This window comes from Protopterus annectens, chromosome 1.part0 (genome assembly GCF_019279795.1).
Source record: "Protopterus annectens isolate FY-2018-M chromosome 1.part0, PAN1.0, whole genome shotgun sequence".
NCBI lineage: Eukaryota > Metazoa > Chordata > Ceratodontiformes > Protopteridae > Protopterus > Protopterus annectens.
In genome coordinates, this window is record NC_056725.1 from 642,613,803 (window position 1) to 642,638,769 (window position 24,967).

At 39.3% G+C, this 24,967-nt stretch overlaps 1 protein-coding gene across 1 annotated transcript in view; it reads left to right on the top strand.

The window, feature by feature from the left end:
• Window positions 1-24,967, top strand: part of LOC122793178 (guanylate-binding protein 1-like) — a 2,019,684-nt gene that overhangs the window by 1,351,883 nt on the left and 642,834 nt on the right. Inside the window, exon 8 of the mRNA XM_044061040.1 lies at window positions 16,034-16,311. Coding sequence (XP_043916975.1) covers window positions 16,034-16,311 — 278 coding nt within the window. The remainder of the gene's footprint in view (window positions 1-16,033; window positions 16,312-24,967) is intronic.

The following is a 24,967-nucleotide window of genomic DNA, read 5'->3' on the forward strand; positions in this document are numbered from 1 at the left end:
TTACTAATCACTTGTTCTTTCTCTGTTGCTTGTTCATTCATATTACCTTCTAAGAGTCCCACAGATTGATCCGTTTGTTCCATTAAATCAGGAACTTCTATAATTTAATCTACTGCCTCTTGAACACACTCATTCCTTCTTGTCTGTTGCTTTTTACCACTGCCTAGGGTCCTACTTTCATGTACTTCGGCTTCTACTAATAGCCCTGTTGATTTCCATGCCCCTTCCACTAATTGAGGGTGTAGCTCCCTTGCAATTGTGGTTTGATTATTAACTACTGATGTAAGCGGTTTCCGTTCTTTGGGCCATTCAAAAAGATGGCCCTTTTTAAAATCGTTGAAATCCTGAGTCAGTTTTCCACTTCTTATGTTCTTCAGTTTCATCTCATATGCTTCCACTCTGCCCTGTAGTACTCCCAACCTTACCAGATTATTATCTGATAGTTGCATCAGCTCTAGTTCTTTTTGTTTACGCTCAATTAATTGTGCTGTTTCATCTTCTTGGGGCTTAAAAAAATCTATTAGCAACTTCATATAATTAAAGCTAGTGTCTATGTTTAATTTCTGCCATTTGGCTAATAATTCCGGGTAGGTATTGCCATATGTTGGTATACATCTGAAGTGAAGTGCATGTACTGAAAGAAGGGTGTGACGGAATTGCAGCTTCCTATTGGTCGCTTGAATCTACAGAGCTGATGTAAGGATTACTTAAATAAATGAAAGCTGCTCTTTACAAAGGATTTGAAAAAGGTTAAAACAACCAAAAGCGCTTATCCACTTAGCAGCTGGACCTTTAGGGTTTTAATACAAGCAATAAAGTGAATTATGTTTTAATTTTTTACAATTTTACAACTTTGGCTTTGGTGGCAGTTTGTTTTATTTTATTTAAGCTAGTGACTTGTTTAGACAAACTGCCTTTAGTGGTGATATCAACGAGCTTGTTTGTGTTCAAGCCTATAGTGGTTAATGAGCTGTCTCTTAATCAGTCATTTCATTTGCCCACTTTTTCCCCTTCTTTTCAGTCTGCTAGTGAGAAAGTTTTGCATACCTTGGATGTACATGGGCAGCTCAGAATTTATTTGGATAAGACAAATGCTTTTTGTAAATCTGATCAGCTCTTTGTTTTTTTTTTTTTTTTCATCCTAAGGTCTCTAAGATTGGCTATGCCCAAGCAAACTATTTCCTTTTGAATCTCTAAAGCCATTTCCTTCTGTTATTCTTTTCATGGTAGGGGCAGCCACGGTGGTGCAGTTGTCAGCGTTGCTGCCTCACAGCAAGAGGTTCTCTGGGTTCAATCCTCTGCTGGGATGCCTTCTATGCGGAGTCTGCATGCCATCCCTTTGGTCTCGTGGGTTTCCTCCGGGTGCTTCAGTTTCCTCCCCCATCCCAAAGACATGCTGTAAGTGGATTGGATACTCTAAACTGGCCCTAGACGTGAGTGCATACGTGTGTGTGCTGGGCTGGCAACTCAACACCATAAAAACTTCACTGCCAATCATGAGCGGACAGGTGATCCGCTGTGGCGACCCCTAACCGGGAAAAGCCAAAGGAAGAAGAAGATTCTTTTCATGGTAGGAGCCTTCCTTTTTCAGCTAAGGCTGATTCTACTAGGGCTCTCGGTTCTTCTAATGTTTTTTTCAAGGGTTTGTATACTAACTGTATTCTTGAGGCAACTACTTGGACTTCTGTGCATACTTTTAGCAAGCATTATAAGTTGGATATCATATCTAGGGCTAGGGCTTCTTTTGCTAGGGCCATTTTGCATGGTTCCTTGAGGGCTGTCCTGGTCCTTCCTCCTCCCTTTCTTTTTCCAAACTTCTGCACTCTCCCTGAGAGAGTGGTGTTTGGTATATCACGACCCCAAACATGACTGCCTGGATGATAGATTCTTAATACCTTTTAGGCACCTTTTTCTGAGGAAGTGCAGCAGATGTTAATGGATACAAGAAACCTGATAACAGAAAATTATATATTAGTAAATGGAAAATGTTTCTATTTGGTAACAAGAAAAGAACCACCATCCATTCAGGGTTAGTGTTTCACAAGTTCTACATTTTTGTATGGTACTATCCACTGGCCTATCTTACTCCTCTAACAAGGTTCATTTGTTGACCATTTCAGCATGTCTGCCCATGGATCTCCCTCTTTCAATGCAGTATTATGTGAAAATGTATTTGTAAGGGTTGTTGCATGTCAAGCCTCTTAGGAAACAGCTGTCTACTTGGGATTTAAATTTTGTGTTAGAAAAATTAACTCTTGCTTCATTTGAGCTATCATCAGGCTGATGTGAGGTTCATAACATGGAAGACAGTTTTAAAAATTGCTCTGACCTATGCAAGAAGAGTATCTGAGTTGCAAGCTCTTATGGTGGGTCAGTCTTATCTCATTTTCCACAAAGATAGTGTTTCCTTAAGAACTGATCCCTCATTTATGCTTAAAGTGATATTCAAGTTTATCTTAAGCCAAACTATCCACCTGCCTGTCTTCTTTTCAGAATCTAAAAATGAGAGGGAGGATACATCATACCTTGGAGGGCCAAAGACAACTCGGGTACTATCTTGACAGGACAAAGTCTTTCAGGAATTCTGATCAGTTTATTTATTTTAAAAGGTATGAAAAAAGAACAACCTGTGTCAAAGCAAGCTATTTTCAAGTTGGTGTCTGATGTTATTACCTTTTGTTATACCCACCAAAGCAAGATGATTCTAAGCAGGGTCAATGCTCAGTCTTCCGGGGTCTTGGCTTCATCTACGGCTTTTTGGAAAGGTTTAAATTCTAGAAGTATTCTAGAGGCAACATCTGGGTCTTTTGTGTACACTTTTACAAAGCACTACAAATTAGATTCCTTCTCCAGGTCTAGGACAGGCTTTGCTAGGATCATTCTCCAGGGGCTTCTGGACCCTCATCCTTCCTCCTCCTGGTCAATTTAAGCTATATTGGCCTGACCATATAACTAAAGGTATAGCAGCAGTGATATAGATGAAAAACATGTGTGTGTGTGTGTGTGTGTGTGTGTGTGTGTGTGTGTGTGTGTGTGTGTGTGTGTGTGTGTGTGTGTGTGTGTGTGTGTGTGTGTGTGTGTGTGTACGTATGTCATTCTTGGTATATTTCATGGTTTTATTGTTCTTCACCTGGAATTCATTTTTTTTTTTGCATAAACAGATACCGCCTGCCTTCCTCACATGCAGGAACACACACACACACACACACACACACACACACACACACACACACACACACACACACACACACACACACACACACACACACACACACACACACACACACACAAATTTGGTTGTAGTATTTCAGCCTCAAACACTTAGTGACAAACTTTCAGTCACAGGAGTGTTCACAGGATACAGAAACCAAGAAACTGGAAAAAATCACTCCCAGTTGTCTTCTAAGAAATTCAAATGAAGAATCAATAAAAATTAAAAATTCTGTCTAAATTTGGTGCTACCAGTCCAGATATTAAAAATATCATCCAGGTAATGCAAATATAAGTGTAAACAATCAGCCCAATGACTATTGAATAGATAATCATTTTCCCAAGTGCTCAAAACCAAATTTGCTAAACTGGAAGCTGAAGATGCCCACACAGTTACACCAAAACATTTTTTAAAAATTCACTCTCAGAGGTGTGAAAATTGTTGCTTAATACAGTATCTATGAAAAACAAGCCAAATCAACATCAGAATGAAGGATGAACCAAGAAATGAATAATATATCCCTAACCTATGTCATGACTGTGAAGAAGTTATTAATTTCTGCTGTGAGTTTGTGTCTATATTCAGTACATCGTAGAATGTCAAGGAAGTGCCATGGATCTCTTAAATTGTATAGAAGGTTGTTCAAAATTCCTTTCAGTCTTTTATTAACAAAGAAAATGATTCAGTCTTACCACAAACTGCCAAGATAATGAGTCTCAATGGTAGGTTTTAAGGACATTTATGAATCATTAGAAGTCTGAATGTACAATGAATTAATGGATGTTTGACATTTAAAAAAGAATACAAACATCTAAAAATATAACTATCCAATAAGTCCTGTAATTAATGTCAGTGCTCTTGAATGCAAGATATACCTCATTTTTTGAATAGTAGTGTAGAAAATATCATCATATAACAAAGTCAGCATTTTGGAGGCATAGTCAGTAGATGACTTAAGAACCACACCACTGTCCTTATTGGGTTTCATAATCAGTAGATGACTTAAGAACCACACCACCGTCTTATTGGGTTTCATAATCAGAAGTGAACTGTCACTGGACAAGTGCCTCACTAGATGTAATTTATCCTTTGACATCGATTATTACATTTCCTATTGTTTTTTTAACACCTTTATTGAATTATCACTTGTGATGTATGCAAATTTAAAGTTATACAAAAGTAATCAAACTGTACTAAAAAATTAACATTAACAAACATTATACTTCACATATATTGCTATATATCATATAACCTAAGCAACATTACATACATTATTCAATTCCTTCCCCTTTTTAAACAAGAAACATCATTATTAAACCATCACTTACAACGTAAGCAATCATACATTTATATAAATGAAAACAAACCACATTGACACAATCCTAGTTGCAAGCATTTTTCATCACAAACCATACTGACACACTCCCAGTTGCAAACATTATACATCACTTATAATCTACCTGGTCATCTTCAGTCAAAGATTACATAGCTCAGTTAAGTCCTGCCTGATTTTAAACCTCATTCCTTGCCTGTATGTATTTTTTCCACGGTTCCCATTTCTTCCTGTGTAGTTTGCTCCTGCCCTTTTCTAAAGATCTCAATTCCAGTTGTTTTGATTTCCATTTTTTAGTAATTGCTTTTTTGGCAGCCACCATAATTAGACACAGCAAAGCCATGTCATATCTACGGTGGTACAGAGATAGCATTGTTACCTCACAGCAAGAGGTTCTCCTGTTCGATTCCCGGCTGGAGTGCCTTCTGTGTGGAGTCTACATGTCCTCCGCGCGGTCGTGTGGCCTCCAAAAGACATGCGTGAATGGGCGTGCCTTCGCTGAAGGTTGATCGTCGAGCTGGAAACTCGGCATCATAAAAATCGAATGTCAGTCATTAGCGGACCTGAGTTCCGCTGTGGCGACCCCTAACCGGGAAAAGCCGAAAAGACAAACAAACAAGGCCTTACTATGTCTAGGCAATTCCAATTCTGTATCATAGCTTAGAAAAATCATCTCCCTCATCACATCAGTCTGGCCACCCAGCATCCCCGACAGTGCATCCCGCATAGAATCCTTAAAGTCCACCAACACACCACACTCCCAGAAAATATGTTGTCAAGTACCTCTTTCTTCCCCATCATGCCTCCAACATTTGCTGTCTACCTGAGGAAAAATTCTCTGGAGTCTGTTTGGGGTATAAAAATATCTATGTAAAAATTTCCAAGCAAAAATCCTAAATCTTCTAGATTTTGTTGCATACCTGGGAGACAGACATATATCCTCCCAGTGTTTCTTTGTGAATTGCTTATCCAATCTCTCTTCCCAATCCTTTCTAACCTCCTGTGATTGATTATTAAAGTTATCATGCAATATTTTATATGCTCTACTAAATATTCATTTTTAATGGCAACTTCTGTTCTAGATGCTACTAAAAATTCTACCAGTGGTTGTCTTTCGTTTAAGACCCCCTATTTCTTTCTCTTTGCCTATGCTCTGATATCAATCCTTGATAGGGAAGGCAGTTTCTAATCTGCAGTCCAAATAAATTATTGGCCTTTTCCCACTCCTATTACTTTTCCCTGTCTAGTTATTTGCCCCCAATACCTTTGTTCATTTGCCAGTTTTCTCCAATAAATTCCAGCTCCTCTTGCCTATTGTCTGTATCCCTAATTACAGTCATCCCTATTGGCAGTATCTCCTTTCTGTATTCACATGTTGGCTTAGCTCTTAGAATAGTTTCTGCTACTTTATTGGTTCATAGGTTCATAGATTAGTACTAGGCTAACTGCCCTTGTGGGCCATTTTCAGCCTAGCCAGTTAACCATGTGAGAATCAAACCCTGCACCTTATGTTTGTAAGGTAAACACCTTAACCATTATGCCAACCTCCCACCATGGATATAATATTCTTTATGATTATTGTGATTCTCCTTAAAGGCTTGCATCCAAAATCCCAGTCTCTCTTTGTTTCTTGAGCTTCCCTCGTTTCAACATCATCTCTTTCCACTTTGAATTATAGCTTTCTGCTTATGCTATGTATAGGAGCCTTAACTATCTAGCTCTGAAATGCCCCTTCAAATTGTGTAATCCCAATCTGCCCTGTTCTCCTGGAAGAATCAGTTTATCCCACTTGTCTCTTGCCGTCTTCCCCTCCCAGATAAAGACCTTCAGCTCTTTATTAATTGCTATCCACAACTTCTCCTCTGGTTGATAGAAATATGTTTGTCCTGTGTATAAGGCTAAAGGGACTAAAACATTTTGACTGCTTGTATCTTATTATCCATATCTGTATAACAAAGCTTCCATTTTCTCAGTTTTTGTATCATCTTTTGTTTAGTCTCTTCCCACATATCCTTAGCTGCTACACCAGAATCATTTTTGATCCATACCCCTAAATACTTCATTTTATCAAGTCCCCATAAATGCAGGTATTGCTGAACCAGTTCGTATGTGGATACATAATTTACCACTGTTGCCTTTGTTTTAGTTTCATTAATTTTGTATGCTGAAAAGATTTAAAACTGTCTGAAAATGTTCCGCAACACTAATGTCTGGTTTTGTCAGGTGTAAATAATATCATCTGCAAGTAGAGCCAGCTTTTCTTGACTACCGTACCAATTATATCCTTGAATTTCTGAATCCCTTATTTTTGCTGCCAGTGGTTTTAAATATAATGCAAATAACAAAGAAAAAGAGGCCATCTCTGCCTAGTTCCTTTGCTCAAGCAGAAGTTATCAGAGAGGACCCCATCCATTTTAATTGTTGTCTCCAGTCCGTCATACATCATCCTAATCAACCGAAACTGCAAATTATTGCCCTGCTTATAAAGTCTCAGCTTACCCTGTCACATGCTTTCTCTGCATCAAGACTTACCACCAGCAGTGGTATTTTCTTACATTCTGCTTCCCTCTGGATCATCAGTGTTCTGTTAATGTTGTCAAATGTTTGCCTCCCCTCCACAAAACCACATTGATCCATAGCTATCAATTTTGGTATTATTTTTGCATTCTTTTAGCTGCTGTAGAAATGAACACTTTATAATTATGGTTTAGTATTGAAATGGGGCTGTATGAAGCTGGGTCTGATGGATCTTTACCCTGTTTAGGTATTACAGCTACCACTGCTTTCTTCTAGGATGCTGGTACTTCTCCTCTTAAAATACCATGAAACAAAACCTTCCAGATCTTTGTCAGATTTTTCCTTCCTAGCTTCCAAACTTCCACAGGAATACCATCTATTCCTGGGGAGTTTCCTGTAGATTGGTTACACATCACAATTTTTATCTCATCTCCTCCTATCCTAACTGTTAGTAACTGAGCCTCCTCTACCTCAAACCTTGGCATATTTAATTCTTCCATAAACATTTCCATTTGTATCTTTTCTTGATTTCCATATTTCTCTGCTTTATACAGACTTTCATAGAATTTCCGAAATATTTTTAATACCTCTACAGGATCTCTTTACCTTTCTTGTTATAGGCTTCCTAAGGTTGGCGACAACCCTTTCTACTTTCTGTTGCCTGAGTCATTGTGCTAAAGGTTTTTGTGCTCTGTTATAAAAAAACAGTTCCTTAACAGCAATCTTTCTAAACTCGTGTATATTGTCGAGGCAATCCCTTATTTTCTGCTTAGCATTCTGCAGTTAATCCTCTTCTTGTTCTGTGAGAGTCTCCATATTCTACAGTTATTTAACATTTGCCAGTCCCTCTAAATAATTCTTGTTACTTCTTAACCATGGCTCCCTTTCTTTTATTTCCACCCTATTTTTAAACTGTGGTGATGCTGTGGTAGTGTTGTCGCCTCACAGCAAGACGATGTTCCATTCGATTCTCAGCTAAAGCATCTTCTGTGGAGAGACATGCGTGAAGGGGCGTACCTTCGTTGAAGGTTGTGCGCCAGGGCTGGCAACTCGGCACATAAAAATCTTCTGCCAATCATTAGCGGACCGGAGTTCCGCTGTGGTGACCCCTAACCAGGAAAAGCCAAAACATACAACAACCTTAGTTTTCTCCCAGTCCCTGGCTATATTTTCAGAAGAAATTTCTATCCTCTCTGATAGCTCCTGAATAATTTCCACTACCCATTTCTTAAATTCCCCTCTTTTAACAGATAGGTGGATTACATTCATATTGTTGAAAGACTGAAAGGACATTTGAAGAGCTTTCCATACATTTAAAAAAAATTGCTGCAATCCATTGATGTTCTACAGTGTTTTGAATATAGACATGACCTACTATTGGTTAATGTCATCCCACAAGATGTGACTGTGACGTTGTTGAGGGATATATTATTAATGTCTGGGTTTAGCCCTCATTTTGATGTTTTTTTTATTTTTGCATCCATTGTTTTAGTAAATATTTTTTTCACCTTGGAGGGTGAATTTTTTAAGCACCTTCCAGGTATTGCTGTAAGGGGCAGCTTCAGCTCCCAGCTTTGCTCCCATTGTTTGGTTTAGAGCAAATGGGGTCATGATTATATATTCAACATCCTTACACTAATTATTTGCATTCATATTTGCAATACCTACACAATATTTTTACTCTTTAGTCCAGTAACACAGAAAGTTTAACATAATTTTTCCAGTTCATTTTTTTTTTCAGTTTCTTAGTTTAACTATTTTTCACCTAGCTTGTACTTTTCTGCAAGACATTTTTTTAACTGAAGTACAAAAATAGAATGCCCCTCCCCCCACCAGATTAGTCTGCCTGTCTTTCTCACAGACAAGAACACACTGAAAAAAAAGGATGTGGTATTTCAGTGTCAAAACACTCAGTGAAATGCGTTCCCTCACAAGTGTTCACAGAAGTGCAAAAACAGGGCCCCAACTAGACTACTGTCTACCTGCTTCTCAAACACAAGAACACACAGAAGAAAAAAAAATAGAATAAAAATTAGATGCAGTATTTCAGGCTCAAAGCACTTAGTGAAAAGTGAGGTATTGTTTATTTCTCAGTTGGCTTAGAAGTGCCAACCACTTCTGACTTCGAATCCCCTTGCTGCGAACTATTGATGTCCTTCAAGGATACATCTGCAGTCCTAACAAATGGGTTGTCCTGGCCTCAGGCAGCCCTTCGGTCGGCCGGATTCCAAAGTCTGGTTCTGGCCTCGGCTGATGTCGCACTTCACCCGACGTCATAGCTGCAGTCCAGCGGGTATAAAGGCATCAGCCGACGCCATTTTCCTCAGTCTTTCTTGCGCAGAAGCTGTTGTCGGTCGGAACCAGAGATTGCTACTACCGAAGACTTCTAAAAGCTGACTCTTTCTTGCCTCAGCCGATGTCAGAAAAAGTGAATAACTGTTTAACTTGTGGGAAACAAATACCTCATAAAGATTTCCACTCTTACTGCCTACCTTGTTTAGGCCCAGACCACGACGTAGCAGCTTGTCTAGCCTGTGCTTCCTTCAACCGACGCCGGGTCGGAGTTTGCAGAGGAGTTTTTTGGCTCCGCTTTTGCTTATATCATGCCGTCGGAGACTCCGACTTCACAATTAGCTAAAAAGCGTAAGGAAAAGGACCGACACTCGCGGTCCGCGGTTTTGGCCGAAACCGCGGTTAAGCCAACCGAGAGTGTCTGGGTTTCGGATGAAACCGAGTCCGAGGTTCTTCCTTCGGCCGAAAGCTTGCCTCCTTCTACCGAGGCCTCTTCCAGCAGGGCTGAATCTGCTACGGAAATTCCACCTGCTCTTACAGTTTCTCAGGACTTATCAGATACTATCCCCTTTGATGTATGTACTCCAGCACGTGGAGCTGCTAGGCCCCCTGCATCCATGTCAATTAAGGCTTTTGCCAGGGCCAAAGCAGCTAAATCTTCTAAGGCCGTGCCTGCTAAAACCCCCTCTCACAGGCCTAGCTCTAGTACCCAAATGCTTAGTCTAGCAGAGGATCTCATTTCTTTGATCAGGGGAACCCAGTCTCACCCTGACAGGGCCTCTCACCCACCTCCAGAGAAGAGGCCTAGAGCAGAGCCCCCTGAGCCAGTTTCTTCAGATTTCTCCTCTGATGATTCAGAAAATACAAATCCTCCAGAAGGCCCTTATTCTCCTTATGAGGACTCTGATGCAGAGGATTTCATACCTTCTGCCTCTCCTCCTGAGGAATTTTCTTTTGGGGAAACCTTGCATGCTATGAGGGAACAATTTCAATGGCAGGGCCAGGATTTTTCAGACTCTAGGAAGAGGCTTAGGACCTTTTTGCATTTACCACAGCATAGGCCCTTAGCTATTCCTCCAGTACTTACAGTTGTGGATGATGCATTTAATGATGCTTGTACTGCCCCTGACTCACTACCTCCGGCCCCTGCTAAGCCCGACAGATACTACAGGGTTCCGGACACACATTATCATTTGTATAAGGCTCCTATTGCAGATCCTGAAACTATTTCACAAGGCCCCAAAGCTGTAGCAGCTGCCTCTGCCAAAACCCTCTGAAAGAGAATCTAGGGCATTGGAGAGATGGGGTAAAAAAGTTTATACTTCTACTACTCTTTCGGCTAGGGCCTTAAACTCTCAATTCCACATGATTCAATATCAGGAATTTCTGTTAGATCAGCTCACTAAAAAACTTTCCTCGCCTGAGCCTTTAGACCGTAAGTCCCTTCAGGATTTGGTGCATAACACTCAGCAGGTCAGTAATCATTCCTTAAAATGCGGCTATGATGCACTGGAGGCTTCCTTTAGATCAGCTATGACTGGTACAGTGATCAGAAGGCATGCATGGTTAAAAGAGCAATCCTTACCAGACCATGTAAAGGCAAAGCTTCTAGATGCACCCATGGAAAAGCACAGTTTGTTTGGTTCCCCTGCACAGCAAGTGTTGAAGAAGGTGGAAGAAAAAGCTAAATCTGTCCAGACAGTCAAGGATTTCTTACAGGTCCAGCCTCCGAGGTTTAGTAGGAACTGGCCTTCCAAGAATTGGTCCTTTCCAGACCCCACCAGAGCACAGAGAAGCAGGAATAGACGCCTTAGAGGCAGGGGCCAATCCAGAGGTGCCTACAGGGGACGTCAGTGGCAGCCTAACAGCCAGAGAAGTACTGCCACAGATCCAGCCACTACCACTTCCACAGGACATTCACAGTGACTTGGCTCTGAAACCGCCTACCAGGAAACAACTGGGAGCACCCTTAGGCGGAAAATTAGCCTTATTTTCAGCAAATTGGCATTATATTACAGGAGACAAATGGATTTTACAGACAATAGACAAAGGCTACAGGTTTCACTTCCATACTCTTCCAAGGAAGAGAGGAATGCCAAACCTGCCTCCAAACCAAAGAACAAACGCTCTACAGCAAATAGACCACTTACTAAGGTTGAGAGCTATAGAAAAGGTACCGCCTATGGAACAAGGACAAGGATTTTATTCAAGGCTTTTCCTGGTACCAAGAAAGGAAAACCAATGGAGACCTATCCTCGACCTGTCCGCTCTAAACACATATCTCATTGTTCCAAAATTCAAAATGCTGACCCTTCAGCAACTTCTTCCCATGATGGGCAAGGAGTCTTGGCTGGTGACTCTGGATCTCAAGGAGGCATACCTGCACGTCCCCATACAACCAGATTGCAGAAGATACCTCAGATTTCTTGCAGGATCAGAGCATTATCAATTCTCAGCATTGCCTTTTGGCTTATCTACTGCGCCCAGAGTATTCACGAAATGCCTGGCATCAGTAATTGCTCATTGCAGGCTTCAGGGAATTCAAATTTATCCATACCTGGATGACTGCCTGTTACAAGCAGACAGCAAAGACAAAATAACAAAAGATTTGAAAAAAGTTATTCACCTGCTGCAAGCCCTGGGATACACAGTCAACACAAAAAAGTCAAGGCTGATACCATCCCAAAGGATAACCTTCCTGTGTGCAGAACTGGACACATCAAACCAGATGGCATTCCTCACAGCAGAAAAACAAAGGCAGCTACCACTTTATTTCATGGCATTAACAACGCAGAACCAGCTTACAGCAAGGAAAATCCTGCAAGCCCTGGGTTACATGGCATCCTGCATAATATTAGTTCCACATGCCAGACTACATATGAGGAAGTTACAATGGTACCTGAGGAATTTATGGTCTCAGCACAAACACAGCCTAGAAACCCAAATTCCAATAATTCCATGCCTGAAGCAAGAATTCCAGTGGTGGGCCCAGGCCTGTCAATTGAACAAAGGACTGCCCTTCCACAGGCCTCGCCCAAGCCAGACTATCACCACGGACGCCTCAGACCTAGGTTGGGGGGCGCACATGGTGGACAAGTGCATTCAAGGCTTATGGACTCAAGACCAGATGAACTTACACATAAATCAAAAAGATGCTGGCAGTAAAACAGGCAATTCAGACATTCGGACCATTTCTTCAACAGGGTCAATTGCTGATAAGGACGGACAACACCACAGTTATGTGGTATATCAACAAACAGGGAGGCACACATTCATATCCTCTATGCCGGATGGCAATGGACCTCTGGAATGTGGCCCTGAGCCTCAACATTCAGCTCCAGGCCATATTTGTGCCAGGAAAAGAAAATATACTAGCAGACATCTTAAGCAGAACCACCACGGATGCCCACGAATGGATGCTGCATCCAGATATCTTCAAAACCATCACAAGGAAATGGGGACTGCCAGAAATAGACCTGTTCGCATCCCCACACAACCACCAATTGAAAAAATTCTGCACAAGGACATACCACCCACTTGCTTGAAAGGTGGACTCCCTATCCTTCAGTTGGGAAAACCTGACAGCATATGCATTCCCACCTCTTCCTTTGATGCACAAAGTGCTACTGAAGATCAAAGAAGATCACCCGAGGATCATCTTGATAGCTCCAGACTGGCCGAGGCAACATTGGTACCCGCTACTGAGGAGTTTGTCCTGGGAACATGCATGGCCTCTACCCCTACTACCTCTTCTGCTAACACAGAACAACTTCAAAATCCTGCATCCAAACTTGAAAACTCTGCAGCTAGCTGCTTGGAACATTACATAAGGAAAAATAACCCAGATTTATCTCAAAGGGTTAAAGACATTATCCTGGAGGCTCGCAGACCCTCAACAAGGAAAACTTATTCAGCAAAATGGAAAAGATATCTCATTTGGAGTGCAACAAAAGGAGTAGATGCATCACTGGCAAACATAGCTAACATCCTGGAATATTTAGCAGAGCTTTTCCACAATGGCCTGTCTTACTCCTCCATTAAGATTCATGCATCAGCAATTTCAGCAGCATACAACATGGATCCTCCAGTCTTTTCTCAACCTCTACTCAGGCAGTTTCTCAGAGGAATTAAAAATGTAAAGCCACCAAGGAAACCACCATTGCCTACATGGGACTTGAACTTTGTGTTAGAAAAGTTGACACTTCCCCCTTTTGAACCAGCAGCAACAGCAGAACTACAGTACTTATCCTGGAAGACTGCATTCCTGCTTGCAATCACTTCAGCTAGATGGGTTTCTGAATTACAGGCTTTAATGGCAGTACAGCCCTTCCTTATCTTCCATCAGGATAGAGTGTCCATGAGAACTAATCCTACCTTTATGCCAAAGGTAGTCTCCAGGGTATCATTAAACCAAGCAATACACCTACCAACATTCTTCCCCAACCCGCAGAACAGGGGGGAAAGATTGCTGCATACCTTGGATGTACACAGACAATTGCGCTACTACCTGGACAGAACCAAGAACAATAGAAAGACTGACCAGCTTCTGGTAGCATATGCAACAGGAATGGAAGGTAAAGCAATTTCAAAACAAACAATCTCAAAATGGATAGGAAATTGCATTAGATTTTGTTACTCTTTTCATGGAAAGGCAACTCCAGAAAACATCAGACCTCACTCCACAAGGGCTACAGCCACTACTACAGCTTTCTTACGAGGAGTGGCTACCAAGGACATTTTAGAGGCTGCTACTTGGAGCTCCGTGCATACATTTGCCAAGCATTATAATCTACCTTTATACTCCATATCCCGAGCAGGTTTTGCCACTGCTGTTTTGCAAGGGATCTTAACTACACCATAAATCTTTAGTGCCTCCTCCCCCAGTTTGGCTATGGTATTCTACCCATTTGTTAGGACTGCAGATGCATCCTTGAAGGACATAGTACAGTTTTGTACCTACCATAAATGTAGATGTCCGAGAGGTATGCATCTGCAGTCAGGATTACCCACCCTCCTTCCCCTCTGTGGTACTCCTAAGGTATTTGCCCATCTTGTAGCTAGCTGGGGTAATCTATTATGGTGTATTTGTTTGTATATATGTATATACATGTTTATTTCTATTTGCTCTCTATTGTTTGGAAACATTTGCATTTGTCCAAATTTAGCCTTCCTAGAGGGCACCTGGCATCTGGGGCAAGAAACACTGAGGAAAATGGCGTCGGCTGATGCCTTTATACCCGCTGGACTGCAGCTATGACGTCGGGTGAAGTGCGACATCAGCCGAGGCCAGAACCAGACTTTGGAATCCGTCCGACCAAAGGGCTGCCTGAGGCCAGGACAACCCATTTGTTAGGACTGCAGATGCATACCTCTCGGACATCTACATTTATGGTAGGTACAAAACTGTACTTTCCATTCACCACAGTCCCATCACAGAATGAGGTAAACCTCAGGAACTTTCCTTCATTAGTGGGGTCTCAAATTTCCAGACAAAAATTGCCTTTTTTGGCCTTTATAGATTTAGAATACCATTTGAGTAGGGAGAGGAGCATATGAGCAAGGAGCCATCATAGAGCATGTGGCATAGCTGTTTAGCTGATAGGTAATGTTCTGTCTGCTAATAGGCTGGTTTGGGTAAACATCCATGCAGGTAAGTGGGGGGAGCACCCTGTTTCTTCTGTGATGCTAACTCCTCAAAGTCTCCACCCACATGCTTTTAGTTTTGATTGTTTTCTTCAAATCTTCACTTGGAAAAAATGTGGGATATGCACCACCCCCCCGAGAAAGGTGCGTAGAAATCTCATCATTCACTAACACCCCACCATCACCACCACCTCCACCTCATTGGAGTGTTCATGTTCAACAGTCAAACCTGGGTATTTTGGATTATAAGGGCTTCATTCCTCTATGTCATGATGTGAGTTATATTATTACAGAATAATTATAACACCATAGCTTCATGCATCTGTAGAGAATAATGTGTACTACTATCTGCTCTGTATTAAGTTTTTGTTTGTCATTTCTCTTCTGTCATATATTGGCCAGTCACTAGCCACTGGGACTTAATTTTTAGCACTGCTGCTGTTCTCTTTTAGACTTTGGTGATCTGAGTCTGCAGACTATTTTTTTATTTAAATAGTAGTTTGTTCAAAGTGTAAGCAAACATACTTCTTTGGTTCATTGTACAAGGTTGACTGCTAGTGTTTTTGAAGCATGCTGGCCTTAGTTCTTGCTTGTATATATTCACAAGTTTTTAGTTATTGCTTTGTGTTTTGCCTAAAAGTTATCTCTCTTGGTTTAGTAAATATGAAAACTTGTATGATGACATGCTGAATCTTTATTCCTCATTGCACAGCTCATATTTAATACAGGTAATAGAATGATCCTTGGTTGGCTAAGAACCGGCAGTGAAAAGATGCATACTGTTTTACATAACAATGCAGTCTTTTTTGTTTTACAGAAACATTGGGCAGTTGAAACACTTGACTGTATAGTAAAAACAGACAAAAGAATGATTGTGGATTTTAAAGCCTTTATTATGTTCAGTTATATAAACAGCCTTGTTCCATAAAACTGTGAACTCATTCCAGCAAATAAAATATAATGTGGTAATTTTTAGTATACTTGCATTTAATACCTTTAATTCTCTATTTCTCACTCGTTGTTGTTTTTTTTTTAAGTCTTAGCAAGATTTATTCATCTCTATGTGAACTACATAAATTCCGGCGACATTCCGTTGTACAAGCATGCTGTCCAAACCCTGTCTACTACGGTGAATACAGAGATGATAGAGAAAGCTTTGAACAATTATAAACAAAAAATGAGAGCTCAAAGCAAAATTCCAACAGAAACCAAACAGGAACTGGAAGAAGTTCATAAAAAAAACATGGACGAAACAGTTGCAATTTTCAGAAAGGGGTGCTTCGGGGATAATGGAGATGCTGAAAATAAACTAAAGGTATTTCCTTTTCTCAAAGTTGTGTTGGGGAGGGCAGTGGGGAAATATATCAGTTGATTTAATGTTATACCTAGCATTTTCTTCAGATGATGGCATTATGATCTGTCATTTCTCTTATAGATCGAGTTTAAGTTTTTCTGTTACCTATTATCCAACATTTATTCATGCATAGTTGTAAAAGACCCTTGTAATTTCTATTTCTGGGATTTCACTTTAAAGTGTTCAACAGATGTATATTTTAATTCAAGTGCAGATGAATTGTATAAAGTCTGACAAGTAACCAATGCATTTTTCCTTATCTTGAAACAGACCCAGCTACTCTGTCTCCCACTCCAACTGATCTGAATACATCCTTACCACCACAATACCAATTTCTGAGGATAAAGAGGATAAACATCTGGACAGACTAGATCAGAGAATTTTTTTTTCTTTCTCTGATGTAGTCTTTAGAATTCTTAATTATCAGGGCTATATGTGGACATTTATTCTTGAATGTGCCAGTCATTTGAGAGAATTTTCTACTTTTCAATCTCTTAATGAGAGATCTAACTTGAGTCAGATTGTGGCTGACTTGTCTCATTCTAACCATGCCCTAAAAAGTGTGAATGATTGTGCTGACACAGTGTCTGGGGTCTCTGCTTCTGCAACACTCTTGAAAAGATTTGTTTGGGTACGAAAGCAAAAGTTTTCAGGTGATTTTAAAGTCAGAAATCATGAACTCCCCTCTAGATAGAGAGGCTTTTTTTAGGTTTTCTGCTACACAGGTGTTCAAAAAATGGGATTAGAGAGGTAAATTAATGCAAGGGGTTTCTAGGATATTTCAGATCTCCACGTTTTTTTCCCTCTAAATCCTCAACTCCTTTTAAGAAACAAAATAAGGAAGCGGGGACTCCCTCCAACAGGCAGACTCCTGACAAGACACCTGAGAAAAGATGGCAGGAGAGTTTTAATGAAAACCCCAAGAATAAATGCCCTTTCCAAAAAAGGGTCAAGTACTTTCCTCAGAATGACTATACAGGGAGCTAGGTCGCCCGCTTTCCTCATCCTGCCCCAACAACTTTTCCAGTGTCAAGAAAACTGAATCTAAATGCTCCCATTTGGCATCAGATTGTTTCAGACAACTGTGTGTTAAAGGGTATTCAGGATGATTATAATTGGCAGTGGTTGGAAAAGCCCCCTCCTTTCAGTAGCATTACCTCACACACACACCCTGGGCTGTCCATTGTACCAGAAGTATTTTCAGTGTGTCTAGCACCATTGGTGGCTTACTGCAGATTGCAGAGTACCTCATTTTTCTTTATTTAGATGACTTGACTTATTTGTGCAGAGTCTTTTCCCAGTTGTCAGGAGTCCTTTAAAAAGGTATCCTCCCTCCTAGAACATATAGGATTCCAGATAAATTTGCAAAACTCTGTCCTGTCTCCATTACACAGGAGTATGTTTTTAGGTTGCATAATAGACACTGTGTCTCAAAAGGCTCTTCTGCCTCAAGAGAAGGTGGCATTGGTATTTGGAAGTCTTCCTGAACTTTTCTCTCCGGTCTCTAGCTACCTTTAGAATTCTATGCGCCTTATGGCGTGTATTATTTTTATGATTTTGTTTACTAGGTTACGTATGAGAAAGATCCAGTGGTGTCTTAAAAAAATAAATAAATAAAAGTGGACCCAGCAATCTCACCCACTGGGTTTTCATATTCTACACTTAAGGCTTTATTAAGTCAGAACTGCCTTAGTAGAGGGATCGGGTAGCTCATAATCCTCTACACCCACTCCAAAACAATCTGCCCTGGCTGATTCCTCAGATTTTGATTGGGGAGCAGTTTCAATGAGGGTAAAAATGCAAAGTCTGTGGGAAAATTCAGACAGATCAAAGTACATCCATGTAAAATAAATATTTGCAGTGATTTGTTTCATACTGTCCCTGCATGATCTGTAGAATCCAGGTCATTTACAGATAATGACAGATAGCACTACTGTGATGTGGTACATAAGTAAACAAATGAGCACCTAGTCATACCCAGTGCTGGCTGGCAGTGATAGCTTGGGAGTTAGCTCTGCAGCATTCCTTAACCCCTCAAGCTTCTTAGACGCTGTCAGAGCAAAAACTAGTGGCAGACAAGCTAAGCTGATCCTGGACAGACCCTCATGAGTGGAAATTCAGTACAGAGGTCTTCCAGGAGTTGATTTAGATGTAGGGAACACGTCTAGTATGTCTGAACCCTCCTTTTAAAACAGACGACTAATCAGATTCTGTTTCAGGACTGTCTTCAAGCAGGCCTAGAAAACAGATGCTCTGACATTCCCCGGGGTCAGGAATGTTCCTGTATGCATTTCCACCCTTTCATATGATGTCTAGGGTAATTCTGAAGATTCAGAAAGGCACTCTAAAAGTCATTGTAGTGACTTCCTTCTAGAACAGGCAAAAATAGTTCTCCTTTCTTATGGAACTGGCTAGGGTTAATTACCACAGGTTTCCTCACAGATTTGATCTACTAGTTTAATACCCCAGTATCAAACAACTTCATCTGACTGCTTGGATGTTTTAATTTTGATACCTTATGTGCACCTCTTTCTGGAGGATTTGTACCAGGTACTGAAGGAGGCAGGAATGTTTACTTCTAGAAAGTCATGTATTAACAAGTGGAAGTGATTTTCTAGTTGGTGCCTAGCCAATGACCAAGGATCCATTAAGGACTTTGTACCACTGGTGCTTAAATATTTGTATGAGTTACTATTCTCTGTTAAGGTGCATCTTATGGTCATTCTACGTCTTTGTATATGGATCCCCCTCTTCTCTGTTTATTGTCAAACAGTATTAAAAATTAGTTTTACACCTGAGTCCTCCAAATAGACTCTTCTTTGGGATCTCAGTTTTTTTGCTAGAAAACCCAGTCATCCTTTGAAATTGCCACAGACTGACCTAATGTTCATCTTTTGGAAAACTGTTCTTAGTGCTATGACATTTATAAAAAGTATCCCGAGTTGCAGGCTCTCATGGTGGGAGAACCTTATCATTATTTTCATGGCGATAGGGTCACTCTGCCTGCAAACACCTCTTTTATACCTAAGGTTGTTTTTGAGTTTACGTTGAATCAAGCCATCAGTCTTCTTGCTTTCTATCGATATACTAAAAACAAGGGAGAAAAGTTCGTACACACTCTTGCTGTATATGGGTAACTCAGGTACTATCTTGACAGGACTAATTCCTTCAGGAAAAGCTAAGCAGCTATTTATTTCCTTTTCCGAGACTAAAAAGATCAACCTGTGTCTAAACAGACTATTTATTGGTGGCTGCCCACTGCTATTGTTTTTTTTTTTTTTGTTATTCTAACCATGGAAAATCTATTTCAGGCAATGTTATGGCCCAATGTACTAGAGCCTTAACTTATATGATGGCGTGCTGGAAAGGGGTAGACTCTGGAATCATTCTGGAGTCAGCAGCTTGGTTCTCTATCCATACATTTACAAAGTACTACAAGATGGATTCCTTATCAATGTCCAAAGCATGCTTTCCTAGGATGATTCTCCAGGGGTTCTGGGACCCTTATCTTTCCTCATTTCAGGCTGAATATGCTGTGGTATTCTACCCATAGACTACTGCAGCAGTGAGCATGATGAACACAGTACAGTTGTGTAAGTTGTCCTTACCTCCAGTAGTAGATGTTCAAATTCTTTATTGCTGCAGTAGCTGCACCAATCCTCCAATCCCCCTTTTTGTAAATAGTTTTGGTAGGATATAAAGCTGATTTTTTGTTGTTTATATGTTGGTTAGTTCAGGATGAATTCTCCATATTTTTGTTGAGGGGCAAGAAAGTCCTGAAGATTTTTAGTCACTCTGGCTGTTTATATAGCTCCTTACAGCAAGTATATAAGCAGCCAGATTGACAGTGTAGGAGGGAATGAAGCTTTTGGAAGGTGACCAGTTGCTGCATACTTGCCAGAATACAATCCGTATGCTACTGCAACAGTGAAGAATTCAAACATCTATTGTTGCAGGTAAGTGCAACTTACACAGCTGTACTTTATAATGGAAATTTGATATTTGTTTAAGAGAAAAAAATGGGAAAACGTTAAAATCCTGATCTCTTTGTGTCAATAGGTTTTGGAAGTTTGTTATTTTTTCTATTTCCTTTTTTAAGGGAGAGTATTGCCTAGATAGGGAGAAATGATAAAGCATTTTTGAGTTTGTTAGCAATATATAAAGAACTGAAAAGCCAAGTTCCAAATGCAGCATATAGGCTCTCTTTGTCTAAGTGTTTAGTTATAAATATTGTATAAGATAAGAAATTCCTTATGATTGTTCCAGCAGTCAGTACAAAAAGATTAAGCGGACCATGCATGAAGATTGCACAATCTGTGTTACTTGCAATTGTCATGTTTTTCTTTGTAATAAATATTGCTTCTTGTTTAAATAAATAAAAAGTTGGAGGGTCGGCAATCTCTTAACATGCAAATACAGTTGAGTACATAAAATCCACAAAAGAACCACTGGCCACAGTGATTGAATTCCAGTGTACAAAGGCATAGGGGACAGAACATTAATGGAACTGTGAAGGAAGGTAGTTTGATGTTCATTACCACATTTAATCAAGATGTGGAATGGGTCACCCAGGTTATTCAGAAAAACTGGTGGCTGTTGCAGTTGGACAGGGATGTTGAACACAAATTGGGAACAGCCCCGAAATTTGTCTTCAGGAAGGATAGGTCCTTTAAGGACATTTTGGAGATGAGTAGTCAGATGAAATCCCATTGTACCAATAGGATAATAGGTAATTTTAAATGTGGAAGATGTGCAGTATGTAAATACATCATGGAAACTGGAACTAGGTTATGCATTAATGGGACTAGGGTGCAATTTTATGGGCACTTTAATTGCTCAAGTCAGAATGTGGTCTATATGGCTAAATGTGAGCATTGCCTAGCATTCTATGTAAGAAAGACCAGTAGGCATTTTAAAGACAGAAGAAAACGAGGTCCAGCCGACAAGCGTTTATTGCCAACGAATACAAGCCACAATTGACCTAGGTTTCGTCCGTATGCACAGACTTCTTCAGAATACAAAAACATGACTGCCTACTCACTTAAAAAGCATTACAATTAACCAATCAATAGATTAACACTTCATTAAAATTGTGACAATTAAAATATGAAATAATACATAAATCTAAACTTTCAAATAAATTAACCTATATTACACATAAAATACCAAACTGTGCTTACAAAAATAACCTTTGATTATAAATAAACAGAATGTATCAAATAGTGGTAGTTTTGACCAGTCAATTTTTGAGATTTTGAGCAATCCTATAGTAATGGTAAACAGTATGGACGACTTTAAATTATATAATTATTCAAGTGTTCATTTGGGTGTTGAATTGTTAATTTTTTTCCAAGGGATTTAATTTTGCTCCCTGTAGGAGAGGCAATCTTGTTGATGCTCTTATTGACTTGAAATTATTTACACGCAAATTGAACTTAAAAGTATTCTTTAATGACTTCGGTAACTATAATGGTTCTGGCAATATTTTGAGCTTGTCTAAACCAAGTGTTTTCAATCCACCCTTGAACCATGTCGTCGACACGTTTGAAAGACTGTGTGAATTTGATATAAGACAGTATTACAAGCAGCGGAAAGGTATACCACACTGTAACATGTCAAAGAATGAGTATCATCTAATGGATAATTTGAACAAAATGGGGAATATTCGCATTATGAAGCCTGACAAAGGTAACGGCGTAGTTATTGTAGACAACAGCGATTATGTTAGTCTTATGATGTCAATGCTTATGCATGATAGTTACATTGAAGTAAGTATTAATGAAATTAATATTGCACATAGAAACATTGATTTTGTCTTAGAGGATATGTTATACCAAGGCGAAGTGACTGAAAAGGAATTTGAATATATGGTAAATGCCCACCCTGTGATCAGTGGCATCTTTGGTATTCCTAAAATACATAAAGGATTGAATAATGTGCAGTTTAGACTTCTAGTAGTTGGTAAGCGAAGTAAAGTTTGCTTTATTAGTCAATTTTTGGACTAGCACTTAAAAACGGGCATCAGTTGTTTTCCCCATATCACTAAGGACTCATGGCATTTTTTGGAAAGGTTGAAGTCAGTAGAGTTTGGTAGTAATAATTTTTGCTTTTTAACCATAGACGTGTGTAACTTATTTACAGTTATACCACACAATATAGGGTTAACATGGGTAGAGCAACAACTTTTGAAAACTGGTGTGTATGAGCAGGAAAAAATTAATGTCTTTGTTAGACTCATGGAAGTGGTGTTGAAAAATAATTTTTTAGTTTTCGAAGGACATTACTTTAAACAACGCACTGGGGTGGCAATGGGGGCCACTTGTGCCCCCATTTATGCCAATTATATCATGGCATACTGGGAGGAGCATTTTATATTCCCCAGTGAGTTTTATAAAAACATAAGATTATATTCACGCTTTTTGGATGATATTTTTGTCATTTGGGAAGGCGAAAAGGTTGTGTTAGAAGCCTTCATTAAATATATTAATAGCACAGTGTGGTTTTTGACTTTTACGCATGAAATTAATTCGGACACCATAACATATTTGGATGTTAGATTAACATATGATAGGGTATGTGGTTTACTGAAGTCAAACATCTATAGAAAACCAACATTTTCAACCTCGTATCTTCAGTTTAACAGCTGGCACCCTGACCATCAGAAAAGGGCTATCGTTAAAGGGCAAATGGTCAGTGCTGCCTGGATGGTTAGCGATTACAATTAATTTACAGAGGAGTTAAAATTTATGATTTCTTTATTCAAAAATAGGGGTCATCCTGAAAATTTGTGTTTAGAAGTCTTTCTTGAAGTTAAACTTAAAAGGGAGATAGGTGTGTTTCAGGCTATACTTAACGCTGATACTCTTCAATTTTATTCACTTGGTTATGATTTTGATAGGTCACAATTTTTGACTACTTCACCTTTAATTTATATCTCTACATATAACGGTGATTCAGATGAGATAAGCAAGATTATTGGCAGGAATTGGAGTTTTTTAAAGACGGAGAGAGATTTGGGTTTTACAAATAGTAACAAACTGAAGTTTATATATAGGAAGGATTTATCCATTAAGGATATGTTTGAAAATATTTCTTGGGTAATGGGGCCTTGCATCAACAGACCCTTGGGTAATTTTAAATGTGGAAGGTGTTCCGTATGTTCCTACATTTTCACCTCTGCTAGTAGGCTTGTGATCAATCATTGTGGTATTTCAATCTGGGGCCACTTCGATTGCTACACCAAAAATGTAGTATATCTAGCCTTATGTCAAGTATGTAAGGCATTTTATGTAGGTAAAACTTGTAGGGCTTTTCGGGACAGAATTAAGGAACATCTTTTGGATATCAAACATGGTAGAACCACCAATGCTCTTGCTAGGCATGTACTTGACTACGGTGATCATAGTTTTAAGTTTTGTGTTTTACAACAAATTAAGATAGACCAGCAGGGCAGAATTATTGATCTGCATTTGGATATCTGTGAACTTAAATGGCAGCTCAGATTAAACGCACATAATTTTCCTGGACGTAATGAGTACAATACTATTAAGCCTTTATTGAAGTTGAAGAATATTACTGGTGTTAAATAGTTAGGCACTCATTAGACAGTTTCATTATATGTTTTTAAATTTATTTTTAAATTTATTCTTAATTATACATTTAGGTTCTGTTGGTTTTGTATTATTTCTTATATTTCATATATTACATATATTACATATTTTATAATCAAAGGTTATTTTTGTAAGCACAGTTTGGTATTTTATGTGTAATATAGGTTAATTTATTTGAAAGTTTAGATTTGTGTATTATTTCATATTTTAATTGTCACAATTTTAATGAAGTGTTAATCTATTGATTGGTTAATTTTAATGCTTTTTAAGTGAGTAGGCAGTCATGTTTTTGTATTCTGAAGAAGTCTGTGCATACGGACGAAACCGAAGTCAATTGTGGCTTGTATTCGTTGGCAATAAACGCTTGTCGGCTGGACCTCGTTTTCTTGTGTGTTTTTTGGCAGTTTACACTTTCTTGTTCTTTGCGTTTTAAAGACAGAGTGTACGAGCATTTATTTGATATTAGAAAAGGGAAAGCCACTAATGCTTTGGCTAGACACATTTCTGCACATCAGGGACATGCCTTTAGTTTTTTTGTTTTGTAGCAATTGGTTAAGGATGTGCAAGGTAGGGTTTTAGACGTGCATCTTGACATTTGTGAATTAAAGTGGCAGTTGCATCTGGATGCAACTAATTTCCCAGGTATCAATGACAATGTGAGTATTTCTGCTTTGTTAAAATTTAAATATATTTTCGGGTAGGTACCCTAATTTTTAAAGGAGTTGTTTAATATTTTAACTTATATATTTTTGTAAAAATATTTCTTTTATTGCGTAATTTTTTTTGATATTACTGTGATGTCACCAATTAATTTTGGTGTAATTAAGATTGTTAAGTAGAGAGGGTGTGGGTATTTAATAGTTGGGTTTCAGTATTATGTTGTTCTGAGGCAGTCCTAATAGTATTTGGATGAAAGCGCTTAACCTGTTGGTAAAGACTGCTACTTGATTGACAATAAACGCTTGGAATTCAGTCACTGTGGCCAGTGGTTCTTTTGTTGTTATTGT